Source organism: Melospiza melodia, chromosome 6 (genome assembly GCF_035770615.1).
Source record: "Melospiza melodia melodia isolate bMelMel2 chromosome 6, bMelMel2.pri, whole genome shotgun sequence".
Taxonomy (NCBI): domain Eukaryota; kingdom Metazoa; phylum Chordata; class Aves; order Passeriformes; family Passerellidae; genus Melospiza; species Melospiza melodia.
Genome location: NC_086199.1, coordinates 12,180,010 through 12,194,612, shown reverse-complemented (window position 1 = coordinate 12,194,612; position 14,603 = coordinate 12,180,010). Strand labels below are relative to the sequence as shown.

Here is a 14,603-nt window from a genome sequence, read left to right as displayed (position 1 = left end):
CTGCATGGTTGAAATGTTTGTGTTGCACTGGTGCCAAGGAGCTGAGCTCTCTGGGACCTGTGCTGGACCTTTGGGGTTATGTGCATGTTCAGGGCTCTGGTGAGATGCTCTGCTGGATACACAGCTATTTCCCTGGGCTGAGTTTAACTGGGATTTCTTATGGTACCACTGCACTTGTGTACTGATCAAGTAATTTGCACTATGGGAATGTGACCAGAGGCTGCCCCTGCAGATAGAATGCCACAGTTCTGCATTATTGCTTGCTAAATGAAGTGTGTTCATCAGGCTTTAGAGCAAAACAGGGGAGGGCAGTGCTGGGTATTTTAAAACAATTTAATATTACATTTACTTCTCTAGTTAAAAATAACTTAATTGGGTCCTGTGTAAATGCCAGGCAATGTTTGCAAGTGTCAGTATGTTCATATCTGCTCCTTGATAATTCTGTCATTAATTCATAGTTTCAAGTCAACATCCACGGAGGAGAAAGTTAGTTTTTAATCTGCTCCTAGGGTTTTAGCTATTATTTTCATTTCCAGATGCAAAGGCATCTTCTCACACCAGCTGTAAAATGAAAGTTAGTGATACAGTCGCCACAATATGACAAAATCACAATGAATATGCAAGCTTGTTACCTTACTTCTAAACTATTGCTGGAGAGCATAGTAGATACTTTTTAACATGTAAAGTTCTGAGTATTTATAGATGCTTCCACCCACACTTGTGTAGCAGTGCTTCTCATTTGAGCTGTACTCCTAGTTAAATTTAAAAAGTCAGTTACGTCTGGAAACTAGCTTTGAAACATTTGGACTACAGTAATAATCTCTCTTTGAGGTACAGCTTCTTGTGTCTTAAATTGCTGTAGTTTTTCTTCAGTTTATGATATCTGGGTAAAACAAGTACAAAATTTTTATATGTTTATTTGCTTTAAGAAAAAAAATCCTGTATTTTTAGAATGAATATTATGTCTGTGTTAATGTTTATGAATTTATTATTGAAATAAACCACCCCCGACCTATTAATAAAGAAAAACCTATTTACCAAAGTCTTGTGCAGAATGTCAAAAAAGTAAGTAGTTGTTCTTTTAAGGTTATTTTTTGAATCTTAAAATTTGGTGTAAACTGTGGTGCTTTGTATCGATGAAAAACATAATCAAAGATCTCTCATTCAGCTTCAGGGGGGCTGTATCACTGTGCTACATTGTAGGAATGTAAGTGAGCATTGAAAACCCTCTGCTGACTAGAGGTACATTAGATTTGCAAATTACCTACCAATGCCCTTTGGGACAAAGCTCTTCATGAAATCATTGTCAATAACTTTCTGTTGGGTTGACATATGGAATAGGTTGTTCTTCAAGATTTCACAGGAGAGAGATTAAATGTTATAAAGTACAAAGTACAGAAACTCCGTAGGGCAATCTAAATGATGTTATAGGAACTGAGCTATATTACAAAGAATATTAAACATCTTTGCAATCTTCTGCTATTTGTCACAGGAATGGCAGGCCCCTTTTTGTCTAGTGGTTTGCATGGATATGCAAAGGAGGAATAACAAAAGCTGGTCAGTTTTGTTTTATGTAAAGCTGTTAATGCGTAGATACTTGAGTTTCCTAAAAGAAAGAAAAATCTGAGTATTCTAATGATGCATGTTGATGCTGTGTAAATTGCTTGGTGAAGAGGAGTTGCTGTATTGACTTCATTTGAAAAAGGAATGTACTTGAAAATAGCATGACACAGCCAATGTTGTTTATCTGTGCTAAAATTAGTGTGAATTAGTCAAGTTTCAGTGTACCTGAGACAGCTGGAGTAATGCTGGTGGGGGAAACAAACCCAAGCCATCCCCCTCTTTACCATAGAGACATATGGATATGAAGGGTGGGAATGGGTGGGAAATGCTGGAGATCAGTGTAGAAGTAAAATATATTTATTATGAGCAACATAACATGTGGGGAAGCTGGAAGGGTAGGGAAGCTCCTGTTGGTACAGTAAGCATGACATGGTGACAGCCCTGCACTGTGCCTGGCCCCACATCAGGGCCAAGGCTGAGTTACGGTGACGGCTGTGCTGAGTGAACAAAACTGAGCTGTGCTGCATGCTTGAAGGGAAACTGCAGAAACAACAAAAATTAAAATGGGCAAGTTGTTTTAGAACATTTCTAGATAGCTGTGTCAGAGCAGAATTTTTTCTATTACATTTAAAAGTCAGGAATTTGCTGAGGATTAATGTGTGTGCTGCTGCACACTAGATGGCCATCCCCATCTGTGGGGCAAACTGTTTTGTTTGAGTCAGCAGATCTTATGGGAGACACTGAATATCCTGGGGGTCAAATGTGTAACTTTGAGAAATCCTGATGTGTTTGAGGTATCTGCTTCCTACACCCCTCATGAGTGGCCAGGAAATGCAAATATCCTTAATATAATCAATCACTTGAATCTCACCATGTTACTCATTCTTTGATGCTCCTCAGTTTTCAAGGCTTAACAGTATTTCTCACAGACTTCATACTAGATAAAATCTACCTTCACATATCCAGTGGAGACCCACCTGAGCAGGAATTCCTGCTGCAGAGATTTGGACCTTGTTGAGATATCCCAGGGAGGAATTGTCATTGAGGATTATGGGAGGCAGCCTTGTGTTAGGAGCTGTCTGGAGGCTCTTTGATTTCCATAGGAAGCAGCACTTCCCATTCCCATGCAGCAATTGGATGTGTGTGTTGAAGGCAGAACATTGACAGCACAAGGAACAGTTTGTTCCAGGGGAAGCAGGAGACCAAACCTTGCACTGAGAGACCTTTGTCACTTGGACCATAAACTTGTCTGTTTTTCCCATTATTTTCCCCAGTGCTTAGAGACACATAAGCATCATAATAACTCAGTAATGGCACAAACAATTGTCGTAAAGCAGAATGTTTTCCTGGAGAAAAAAATGGAAAAATTCTCAGTCTCGGTGACTCTAGTGTAACTAGAACAAGTGGAGGTCCCTATACTGTACATCATCCCACTAAATAACATCTTATACAGAAAAATCTTGAGAGGACCTCTGCCAAAGTTTATCCCTGCAGCCCTCAGGCTAGGTGTATTCTTCAAAGCAATTTAAAAATATTCAGTTTAATTAAAAAAAAATCCAAATAAATTACCTGTTTTTTGGTGCTCTCTTGTTGTTCTGGTTAACCCGATTTCAGTACAAAGTCATCTCTGCTACACAACTAAAATTTAGCATTATCTTCAGTGTCACTTAAATAATCAAACTACTTGTATTTATGAAAATGTATTCTGCTCTGGGTAAGGAAAATAAATACCTGCTCTTACTTCAAGATCTTTACTGCAAGAACTTAATCAAACAGTGATTTTGCAGCCTTCTTTTCTTTCCACCCCTGTTTCTGAACTGCAGGATGAGGCTATATCTGTGGAAACAAATCAACATCTTAAAGCTGTACAGCTGCCAGAGGGGGGCTTTGATGTTTCTTTCTCTGAAGGTAAAGACGACTCCAGCTTGTTACTAATTGTGTGATATAGATTCAGTAAAATCCTACCACAAGCTGTTGTGGGCTGCTCTGTATTATTGATTCATTTGGACATTAAAATTTGTAGCCAAAGTCACATGTAACATAACATGGGTCCTACACCTTAATAGATGTTCAGACTTTTGCAGTTCTCAGTGTGTCTAAATTAGTGTAGTTTTCAGAGGTTGCATCTTCCAGGCCTTTTAGAAGGATGAGCAAGTGTTGTGTGTAATGTGACTGATTCATTCATCTCCACTTGAGGTCTTGGTGCTGCAGAGTTTGTGCTGAAGCCAGGAGTGAAGGGAGGTGCCAGTACAGAGGATGTTGAACTGACACCTCTGTCCAAGGGTGTTTGCTGCCAGCTCTGCTGCTGTCCCACAAGTCTTGCTGGCTTTTAAAGGACTCTTAGGCAGCAGGGTTCTACTTAGAGTGCTGTCATATCAATGAAATGCAAAGTGTTTCTCCAAATCTTAGAATAGGGGAAGGAATGCTGCTCTTAACACCTACTGCATCTCCATTCCTTTGGAGTCTTTCCTTTTTAAGAACAAAGGAGAAGTGGGGAAATTAGCTGTCTGCCAGAATAAAAATCAAAAGAATGATCAGTGTGTTTAGAGATCTTGATCTCATTTAGTGAAGACTTTTTTCTGTGAATGTCTGCAGTTTTCTGTGTCTTTTAAAATGATACATGTGGTCTAAAACATTCCAACAAACAAATCCGTGCTTTGCAGAAGGACTCAATGTGTTTTGAAAGTCTAACAGTGTAATTTATTTCCCTGAAGTTTTTAAAGGAAAATAAAATGGTTTCAGGAGAATTTTCTTACTAATGATATTTTGGTTCCAAGGAGGGAAGCTAGAACTATGAAGATTTCACTCGCCAATGTAGAAAAAAACCCCATAAAAGTAATGAAAATAGGCATGTCAGTTTACTTGCAACTTAATACTGTCAAGAAATATAACTAATAAAAAATGCTAGCAACTGTATTATGGCTGTGTTTGAACAGTTTTATACTATATTCTGACTGACATTTTAATTAAAACTCTAATACTTATTACCAGGAACTAGCTTGCTTTTTCACATTCCTCTGTGTCTTTGCCAGCTTGATTATAGTTGACAAAATTGGAAAAGTTTGATAGTTCTTAGGTTCTTCAGCATTTGGTTTTTAGACATAGTTCTTAGGTCTCCTCAGTTTTGGGTTTACATTTTCCTGCTGGAGTGCCAGTAATTCCTGTAGAGAAACTCAGATGATATCTAAGGAACTCTGAGCTGTGTTACTTCTTCTCTTCCGTTGCCCACTTTCCTGGAAGTATTTTTAGTGGTAAGATCATCTTACTGATCTTGTTTCAATATTTTTTCATTTCAGTGGGGGTGAACCTGTGCTGCTGGTACTGTTCATTAAACAAGTAAGATATATAGCTCCTGCTGATTTTAATTGGTTTAAAGTGGTTTTGTTGTTTTGTGTTCTTGTCACAATACAAACGTGCCTTGTATTACATTGTGATACTAAAAATAAATGCATATTTGAAACTTGTAACCCTCACCTCCTTTTTAGAAAAACAAACTTCTCTGCCAAACACACTGCACTGCAGTAAACCTTATGCCCCTAAAACTCAAAGCTTGGTACCAAATCTTAACTAGATGTTCACTGGAAATGCTACAACACAATGAAATGGCCGTGATTGTGGTATGAAAGACATTAAAAAAAAAAACAAACAAAACCAACCAACAAACAAAAGAGCCCCACCCAAAACCCTGTCAAACATGGTTTTATTTTCAAGATTTCACCCTGAACTTGTTCATACTTCAACAGTATTTCAGTTCTTATCATAGAAATATTAATTTTAGGTAAACATTCTTTATAAACAAACTCATTCTAATCTCTAGCTTCAGTTTATAAGAGCAGCAGGGCTTACTTCTGAATAATTATATAATACTCTAGCACTTATTTACTTCAATCAAGTGTTTGAATGTGTTAGTACTATTTTGCTTGTCTGTGTTACTGCATCCATGCATGTTTAGCAGCATTTCATCCTACCCCAGCTGTGTGTAGGGGCTGTGCAACCCCTGCCTGTGCTGGCCTCCCTCTGAGAGGGGGTTAAATGCTGGAGGACTGAGCTTGTTTGTCCAGAAACTGCAGATAATTAACAGGGAAAGGATACTGAAACCACTGAATGGAAGTAAGGTCTCAGCTGTCCATTTTATCATTCTGTCTGTAATTCCAGCATGAATTGTGGCTGTTGTATTGAGGATGGGTGGATGAAGGGACACACAGACTCCCATGTCTTCAGAAGGCAAAGCTGAGTTTATTAGACCACATCCTTCTTATAGAGAGTTATAGAAAGCTGGACCCGATTGGTCCTTAATCAATGTCCCTCACACCTTTGGCTAATTAGGAACAACACCCTCTTGTGCACCTCTTCCAAGTAAACAACGCCTTCAAAACACCAGCTGCTAAGATTAGAATTGTTTTAATTCTTTCTCTGAACTTTCCCAAAACTTCCCAGGGCAATGCCTGGGGAAGTTTGTCCGACTTTCTTCTCTGACCAGTTGTCAGCATCCACAACAAATGACATCCAAGAAATAGGAATTCACCAGAGTCCAAGTTTTCTTTACTTTTCCCATTTCTGAATCAAATGGTTAAAAAAAGAATTTTCACAGATGAGATTGGTATGTCCTGAGGACACTGGATACAATGGGAATATATAATTTGCAAATTCTTTAATAGAAATATCTATTAAATATTTATGTCAGTGTTGTTCAGTGTCTTACTGTTACCATTTTTAAAATACAATTTACTTCTTTCAGAAGAGTTCTGTTTGCCACTTTTGACTGGAAAGGTTCCTGTGGAGGCAACATTAATTATTTATACTGGCAAAACTCCAGATAGTTTGTATACTTTAAAATTATTTATGTCTTGATTTTTGCTTGGTTGATTAGATTTTCCTCATGATACAGGTTAACTTTTGAAGTAGGGAATGGTTAGGTCTATTTAAATGAAGTGTGATAGCTCTTGTTAAAGTTTTACCAAGAATATTTCTTTATTGTGTGTAATCAGATGGGCAGCTCTTGCCCCAGTGGTGTGGAGTTTTTGTTTCCTTTTTACAGAACTTTATTTTCTTTGTCTTACCCCTCCTTTGCCAACTGAAAATGTCAATGTTTTATCTTCTTCCATTAGTGTTTTCTTAAAATCATTTTATAAGGTGGTGGCAGCTCAAAGTGCGCTTTTGATTGGGTTTTTATTTTCCAATTAATGGGTAAACCACCCAAACAAAGCTTCACAACTAACAATTATGGAGCCTTCCTTGGGGAGAGGGCTGCTGAGTTTCTGTGGGAGGGAAGATTAAAATAAAACATCAAATAATTAGAATTGTGTTTCATAGGCTTGGTTGGCATTAAGCTCATATAGTGCTTTTACTTAACCTTTGCTGGGTTTTGTAGGATTAAAGCTTTTTGACGTGTGCAAATCAGTTTTCACACCACTGAGTAGTTTCTAGTAGTAGTGCCAACTAGTATACCACAAGTATTATAACTGGAAATGTTTCTGCCTGAATAAAGCCCCCTACAAAATTAGAACTATCTTATGTCTAATATGCTGAGTTATTTTTGGGTTTAGTTTGATTTTGTTTCTGGGGTTTTTGTTATTTTGTTTATGGTTTTGTTTGGTTTTGTTTTCCTTTTTTTCATTTTTTTTTTGAGAAAGAGAAGATTTTATAACTCATTACCTTGATTTGATTCATACACTTGTGACATTTTCATGTTAAATTTTTTAAGGGAAAAATAACAAATTTAGGCCTTATGCTGGCTGTCTCAGCTAATTGAATTTATTATAGTTTTCTACTTTCCATTCTCCCTGTTTCTACAGTAGTAAAGCTTGTCTAGTAATAAGCTATCCAAATACAAATTCTTATTCTCTTATTCAGATATTAAAGCAATAATAAAGTTGGTACTTCCCTTCAGATTAGTAAGATAATTGATTTTGAGTTACAACTGCTGCAAGAAGAAAACTAGTGGAAATATGTAAATGTTCAAATGACAGCATTGATATATACTTCTTACACCATGTCTAGATTAGGAAGAGGGATGTCATTTAAAATATGTTCCCTAGAACACTTTAAACATTCCTGAAGCAAGTGTTCAACACATCTGAAAATGTGTTAGCTTTATGTAGCTATACAGAATCCTGCAGAAAAACTCTTTTTTTGGGACAGTTGGTTTGAAAATTAAGCTGGTGTGTTCAAAATGTCATCACTCATAGTCCATATAACAATCTGAACATCTATTTACATCCTTCATAGCTGTTTGAAAATAAGTTTATTAGCACTTGAAGGTTATACACAAAGTGACCTTAGCTCACAGGGGTTTTTTGAACTTAATTTCGTTTTCACACGGTTTAACTGCGGGTTTAAACAAAAGAGTTCAAGTGATTTATTCCATGGTTCTTTCAACAAATTTTGCTTTGTACTACAACAGTATTATTTAGCTCAATATTTTAAGAAGACATGAATTGAAACAAACATAAAATATTCTAAATATTCCTGTAGTTACTTTAGGGATTTATATATATTACATGCAAGATCAGACATTTTTGTAAGTCACCCAATGGCTTGAGAGGCTTAGGCACACCTAACAATTTTATTGTTTGGCTATTTATTGCTTCCCTTCCTGGCACTCTCTTGTCTCAGTTTTATGAACAAAAGAATATACCTACCTCCTTATGTAGCCCCTTATCTTATTGCTGTGTGTTAGAGATAACCAAGGGGCCCTTTCAGCTCTTGCAGTCCTGCCCAAAGCTGCACCTCATCCAACTGGGGAGTCTGAAGTAGTAACAGCAGGAGATACCTTTTTATAGTTTTTCCATGAGACTATTTCTGCCCTCTGGTCCACTGATTTTCAAAGAACCTTTTAAAGTACAGATCAGAGATCAGAGCCTGCTTTGAAAACTAGAAAAGACACTTTATGTAGATAGTTTGGGGCTTCCTTCTCTACTTCATTTGTTAGAAATTGTGTGTTAGCAGATATGGCATATCTTTCAGACCTGAATTCAGTTAAAAAACAAAGTAAAAAATCTGAATCAGTTTTGTCTTCTTGAGATACATCAGAGAGCAGTGCTGTTTAAAAAAAGGGACAGGAGAGGCTTATATCTTTTTAGATTCAAAAGTCTGTGGAGCAGCCTGAGTGCACTGTGGAATGGAACAGAGTCTATTCTAGCCAAAGCATAGTTATTTCTTCATGCATCCTGTAACTCAGTATTATCCCACATCATCCTTGAACAGGGCTGTTTCTTAAATGCCACGTTTATATTTATAGTAATTGACAAGTAAGAAATGATTTCTTGCTGTGGTTCACTAGGAGCCATTGACAGAGGAAGTTGGTAACACAACTTAGCTAAATTGAGGGAGGAAGAGTTCTTTTATTAGAACTCTTAGATGTTTTATTAACTCTTTTATTAGATGTTATATTGAAATGAACATGGATCCATCCATTAAAAAACTTTTTAATTCTGGTGGTACACATCCTCCAGAAATTGATTTATTGCTTAGTATTCTTGACTGGCTCTGCTGTAGTTCCTCTGTGCATGCAAATTCAAAATGCATACAACTTAATTCCTCACTTGCTTCCAACCTCTAATTTATCACAATTGAATCATTGTTCTCAGGTTCACTGTGCAATTACTGACTGCCTGCTTGAATAGATGCACCTTTCTCTTTCTAAAAGTCAGGCTGCTGGGTTTTCTTTTCTGCAGTCTAAGTTGGAGGCAAGTGCATCATGGATAATCATAGCATGGCAATGAAAGAGATGTGCTCAATTCCTAATTTATCACTCTTGGTCTGCATGATGAGTTCTCATATTATTTTGGTTCCTCTGCTTATGTTACTGTGCAGTTTTTTTTTTCTGGGAATGAATCCCTGGTTTGTATGATCAGTAAGATAAAAGCCTTTCTTTTGTGCCTTATGAGCTGGTTATGATTGTGCAGACCCCAGAGCTTTATTCTGTGACTGCTGTTTACTTGAGTATCAAGTGCTTACCCTCTGCTGCTTCCTGCTGAGACTTACCAAGAGTTTTTATCTCCAACCCAAACTGCTTTATTTTCCAAGGCTGTTTTCCTGCAAGCAGAAAATAGGATCTGGAAACATATCTATAATAAATCTCATCTCCTACATTGTGTAGTTGCTTATGTGCTTTGTGCACTTCTAATCTCAAGGGCAAGGAGGTCTGGTTGTGTTGCCTCAAATACATGTTACAGTATTTTCATAGCATTTCTAGGCTATACAGGAAAGCAAACAACTTCTGAAGCCTTTATTTCCAAATACTATGGAGAATGTGAAAGAGCAATTGAATTACAATGTGCCTCAGAGAAAGTAAAAGGAAAATTGCTTTTGTAAAGAAATCACTAGTATAATTTTGTCACTTTGCTGTTTGTACCTGCCATTTTGGCCCCATACATTAATCCTAGCAGAAAACGATGTAATCACCATAATTTATATAATGGCAGAGGAAATGAAATGAAAACAATTTGTGGAAAAGAAATGGAAATGCAGTATTATAAATAGTGAAGCCCAGAAGAGTAGGAAATAGTAGTGAAAGATGAACCAGTTTAAATTTAACTAAAATTGGAAAAAATAAAATTAACGTTTTCATTATACCTTTATACCAGAAATGAGTATTAGCTGTTTACTTCTTTCAAATACTGTATAATTAATTAGTTAATAATTTTGGATTTAGAGGAGGCAATATGATAATATGTGTTATTTTTCTAATAACAGTTGCATATTTCATTGTTTTTATGATTCTTATAAAGGGAAAGGATGGATTAGTTACTGTTTATAATGTACAACATTATTGCTTGAGTGTGTGGCAAAAAAAGTAGTATTTTCAGAGTAGCAGGATGAAATGTGTGCTTTTAGCTTTTCAGCTCAGCAATTAAAATCACAATGGTCATCACAAGATAAAACAGCAATGTCAGGTTTAATGAGAATTTAGTATTTCATCTAGAAATAATACTGAGTTTCTGTGAGAGCTGAGTTTTGAAGTCAAGCTACAACACTTAAAGCAGTTGATCTCTTGGTAAAAATAATTTCATATAAATGTGTCTTGCTTTGGCAGATGTATAATAATTTCTAGTCTTAGAATACTTGATACATGTGTTCCAATGCCTGTGAATGAAGATTTATATATATCTCAGTCTCTGTATTTTTCAGTGAACTGTTTCCCATGCCCAAATAATTTATTCTGTACTAAATATGATCTTTTTCCATGTAAATATTGGAGTTTATTCTACAAATACTACTTGTAAAGGTATTTATTACCAGGTTAAAGTTTAGCATCTTTTGGTATTTTAAGTGAAATTTTTAAAATAGTTCTAAGACAATTTATTAAAAAAATACTTTGAAATTCTTGAAACCGTGACAGATTATGGAGTTGTGGCCCTTATCTTCAGCCTTAGACTGGTTTTGAAAACAAATCCTTTTTTCAGGTTCATGTATAGATGCCACTCAGAAGAATATGTTTGGGATCCTCTTTTGGTAAAGAGATTGTAATTCATGTTCCTTTTTTTTTTTGCCAAAGAGGGCAAGATTCACAACATCAGTCACTTGAAATAGGAAGCTTTAATGGCCCTAGAATTTGGAGGAAGTGAAGAAAAAAAGACTAGAAATGCATTTATTTCCACACAAGTTATTTTTGATACACTTGGCTCTCTCAGTTGAAATTGGAACCCTGAAATGCCCATCACCCTGGAGAATCTGCTGATCTGACACCTGAGCCTTGGGCTGAGAGGTGCAAACTCAGATGCAGGGGACTCATCCTTTTGCAACCTCTCCTTTTTTCAGTGGCGGTGGCTGCCTGGATGGAGCAGGCGCCAGCAGCTGAGCAGAATTCCTCTCCAGCTTTGGACAGTGGAACTCTCTCTCCCATGAACCACATTGTTTTCACTTTCCCCAGGTTAAACAGTGGGAATACACAGGAATGGGGAATTGCTTAAGGGGCTCCCTAAGGAAATGCAGACATGATGGTGGCTTTGCAGTGATCCTCTGATAGGATCTGAAGCCTTTTCCTTCGTGATGAAATAGAGAAGATTCTCCATTTGTGCATACAACGTGGTTAACATCTCTGTTCCTTGGAGGCACAGCCTGGTGCTTGTAACCCGAGGCAGTTCTGTTACAGCTGAGCATTCACTGCTTGGCTGAGCATCTCACCATGATGCCCAGGGAAAACTGATGGAGCTGGGCAGGAGCAGGGGGAGAAGCACTGCACTGAAGTGGGATCTGACAGGGGAAGATGCTCCCTTGAGTGCTTGTGATAGTGGGGCCCTGGGAAAATGTTAAAGATAGACTCTGAAAATGTTAGACTTTGTGTTTTGTCAGATCAACGCACCTGCGTAAGCAGTATGATAAATGATATAATTGTTAGATGTGATGATTGTTTAGTAATTAAATATAATTATTGTAGAATCGTAAGAAGAATCATGAGAAACTATGTTAGAAATTTAAGGGGGAGCCACGAGGGGCCATGCTTGACTGAAATCTTTGTATACAATAGAGCAATATAAGTTTAATAATTAACATGAAAGTTTTATCATGATAGAATATAAAAACGTGTTCATCTCAAATGTATGGTCAGAGTCAGATTTGAGTTGAAATACCCCTGACACCCAGAGCTCTTAATGAAAGCACCAACATATAATCGCTTTTGTGATTATGTGTTTCTGAACACTAACACTTGTTTAACTCTTGGTCTGTTTTCCTCAAAACCTGGTTCTGTAATTAAAAGTTTACATTAATGGGCACTAAACTAAGTGAATTTACTCAGTCGAAACTGCCTTGCCCATGCAACTCTAATTTCAGAAAGCATTGCAACACCACCATTACCTGGGCAAAAAAGAGCTGATGGAAAGTAAAACAGTGGAGAGAAATGTGTTACCTGCTGAATTGTCCCTTGGGTGTCATCAGTGATCTCATCCACAAGAGTGGATCACTTCTTCTAATTCATATAATGGAGGGAAATGTGCAGCTTTAAGGATGTGCTATTTCCAATTATGTAGCTTTTTTAAAATGAAGCATAAACTCAAAAGTGCTGTCGGACTTGCTTTACCTTTCTTGTGAAAATTGAGTTTTTGTACTTAATCTCTAAAACATGACAGAAAATATTGGAAGCATGTACCACCTGTTTTTCCTTTCATCCTGATTCATTCATTAGCTTCCTCATACCAAAAGCCCTGCAAGACATAATTAACCCTTTTTTGATACCGTGAAACTTGAAACAATCATTAAAACTCATTAAAAGAGAGAAACTTACTTTCAAAAGCAGTGTAAGATTAAAATTTCCCTGATTTTTTAGACTTGTGATTAGGGTGGAATACTAAGGGTATGGTCCTCATAGTTTCAGTCTTTACTGGCTAGTCAAGTAATTAATCATAATTGGTTGCTTTGTATTGCAGAACTGTGCTTCGTGATAGAAAATCTTTTGATAAAATAATTTTCTTTAATGGAATGTTGTCTTCTGAGTATGCATTGTGTAATGATACTGTCAGCAAGTCCTTTTTGCCCAGTAAGAAGAAAATATAATTGAAGATAAAAATACATTACCCAAAGTCTTGTTTTTTTCTCCCTTTTCACATTTTAAACTCCAAAGGTATTATGTTGTACAACCATAAGATATTTTATATTCCAGTTTTTACTGAAGAGGAACATTTATAAGAAAATAGTTTTGATGTTTAGCCTTCTGTCACAGATCTGATCATACTGGATTTTTATATGATGTTGCTAAACTTCTAATTTTTTCTTAAAACTATGACAAAAATAGAACCATGAAAGGCATATTATACAAATAATTATATATATACACCATATTATATATATAATTATATATATAATTTTTTTTCAACTGTATTTGGTAACTGAAGTCAAACTACTTGTATTTTCTAAAATATATTACTGGGAAACAAGTAACAAGTTGTGTCAAGTTACCAACTTGATACAACTTCAGAATGCAAAGCTTTCTTAACTACAGTGATTTCCTGTAGAAAATTATTATTGAAAAAAATACTGTGATTCTTTATAAAGGTGTCCCTATCCTTCTTTTTAAGGTTTGGGATGCTGTAGATACAGGCTGCTGTTTAAAAACCTTCTCCTGTCACTCCTGTGCTGTTCGAGCTGCCCGGTGGTCATCCTGTGGAAGAAGGATCCTCAGTGGGGGCTTTGATTCCATGCTGCATTTAACAGATGTAGAAACAGGTAAAGGCCATGAAGAATGCATTACAGCCATTTCCTTTTGTGTACAGATCCCTTGGGACCTTGCTAGCCTTACTCTTTCTTCTAAAATATAGACAAATCCATAGGTGAAAGTTAGAATTCTTGAAACGTGACCATACTTAAAAAATGTGTTTTGGCAATTAAGAGTTGTTGGAGAAGTTTGAGAAAACTGAAATATCTTACAGTTGACAATCACATCTAATTTATGTTGTCAGATACTACACAGATGAATGGAATGAAATGTGTGTTTTTATGCTCTGTCACTATAATTCATTAAAGTGTTTGAACAGCCTCTTAAGACTGACTTCAGTAACATTTATACATATATTTAGTTTAAACATAGGCTTGTATCTCATTCTCTGTTGGGTTGAAGTTTGTGTTTGAAGTTAATTAGGTGATTTTTTCTTTTTTCTGAATAGGACCTTAATTAGGAGTATAGAAACTTAAATTCTGGTATGAAACCTTGAGACTGAACTTGTGTTGCTTTGATGCATTTTTGAATTTGATTTGGGATTTGATTGTTGTAACCTTAACAACTAATTTCCTGGATGCTGTGTCTCCTCATGTCTCCTTCACAAACTAAAGTGCTTCTGTCAGCACTTCTGTATTCCTTCTCTCCTTAATGTGTTTCCAACATCAGCAGCTTTCACTGGGACTCTGCATAATAGGATATATTTGTGTGTGTGTATGAATTAGATCCAAAATGGGACCTTGTCAAGGGAAGAGATGCAATTTTATATTTCCCCCTTAGTTTAATTTTTAGTGTTTAACTCCTGCAAAGGTGCAATATTTTTTGTAATACTACAATAGAAATCCTTACAAAAATTGCAAGCAGTTTTGTCTAGAGGATTTTCTCT

General features: G+C 36.4%; 1 protein-coding gene across 1 annotated transcript in view; it reads left to right on the top strand.

Annotated features, from left to right (window-relative positions):
• WDR25 (WD repeat domain 25) overlaps positions 1-14,603 on the top strand; it is a 60,614-nt gene that overhangs the window by 20,501 nt on the left and 25,510 nt on the right. The window contains exon 3 of the mRNA XM_063159951.1: positions 13,581-13,728. Coding sequence (XP_063016021.1) covers positions 13,581-13,728 — 148 coding nt within the window. The remainder of the gene's footprint in view (positions 1-13,580; positions 13,729-14,603) is intronic.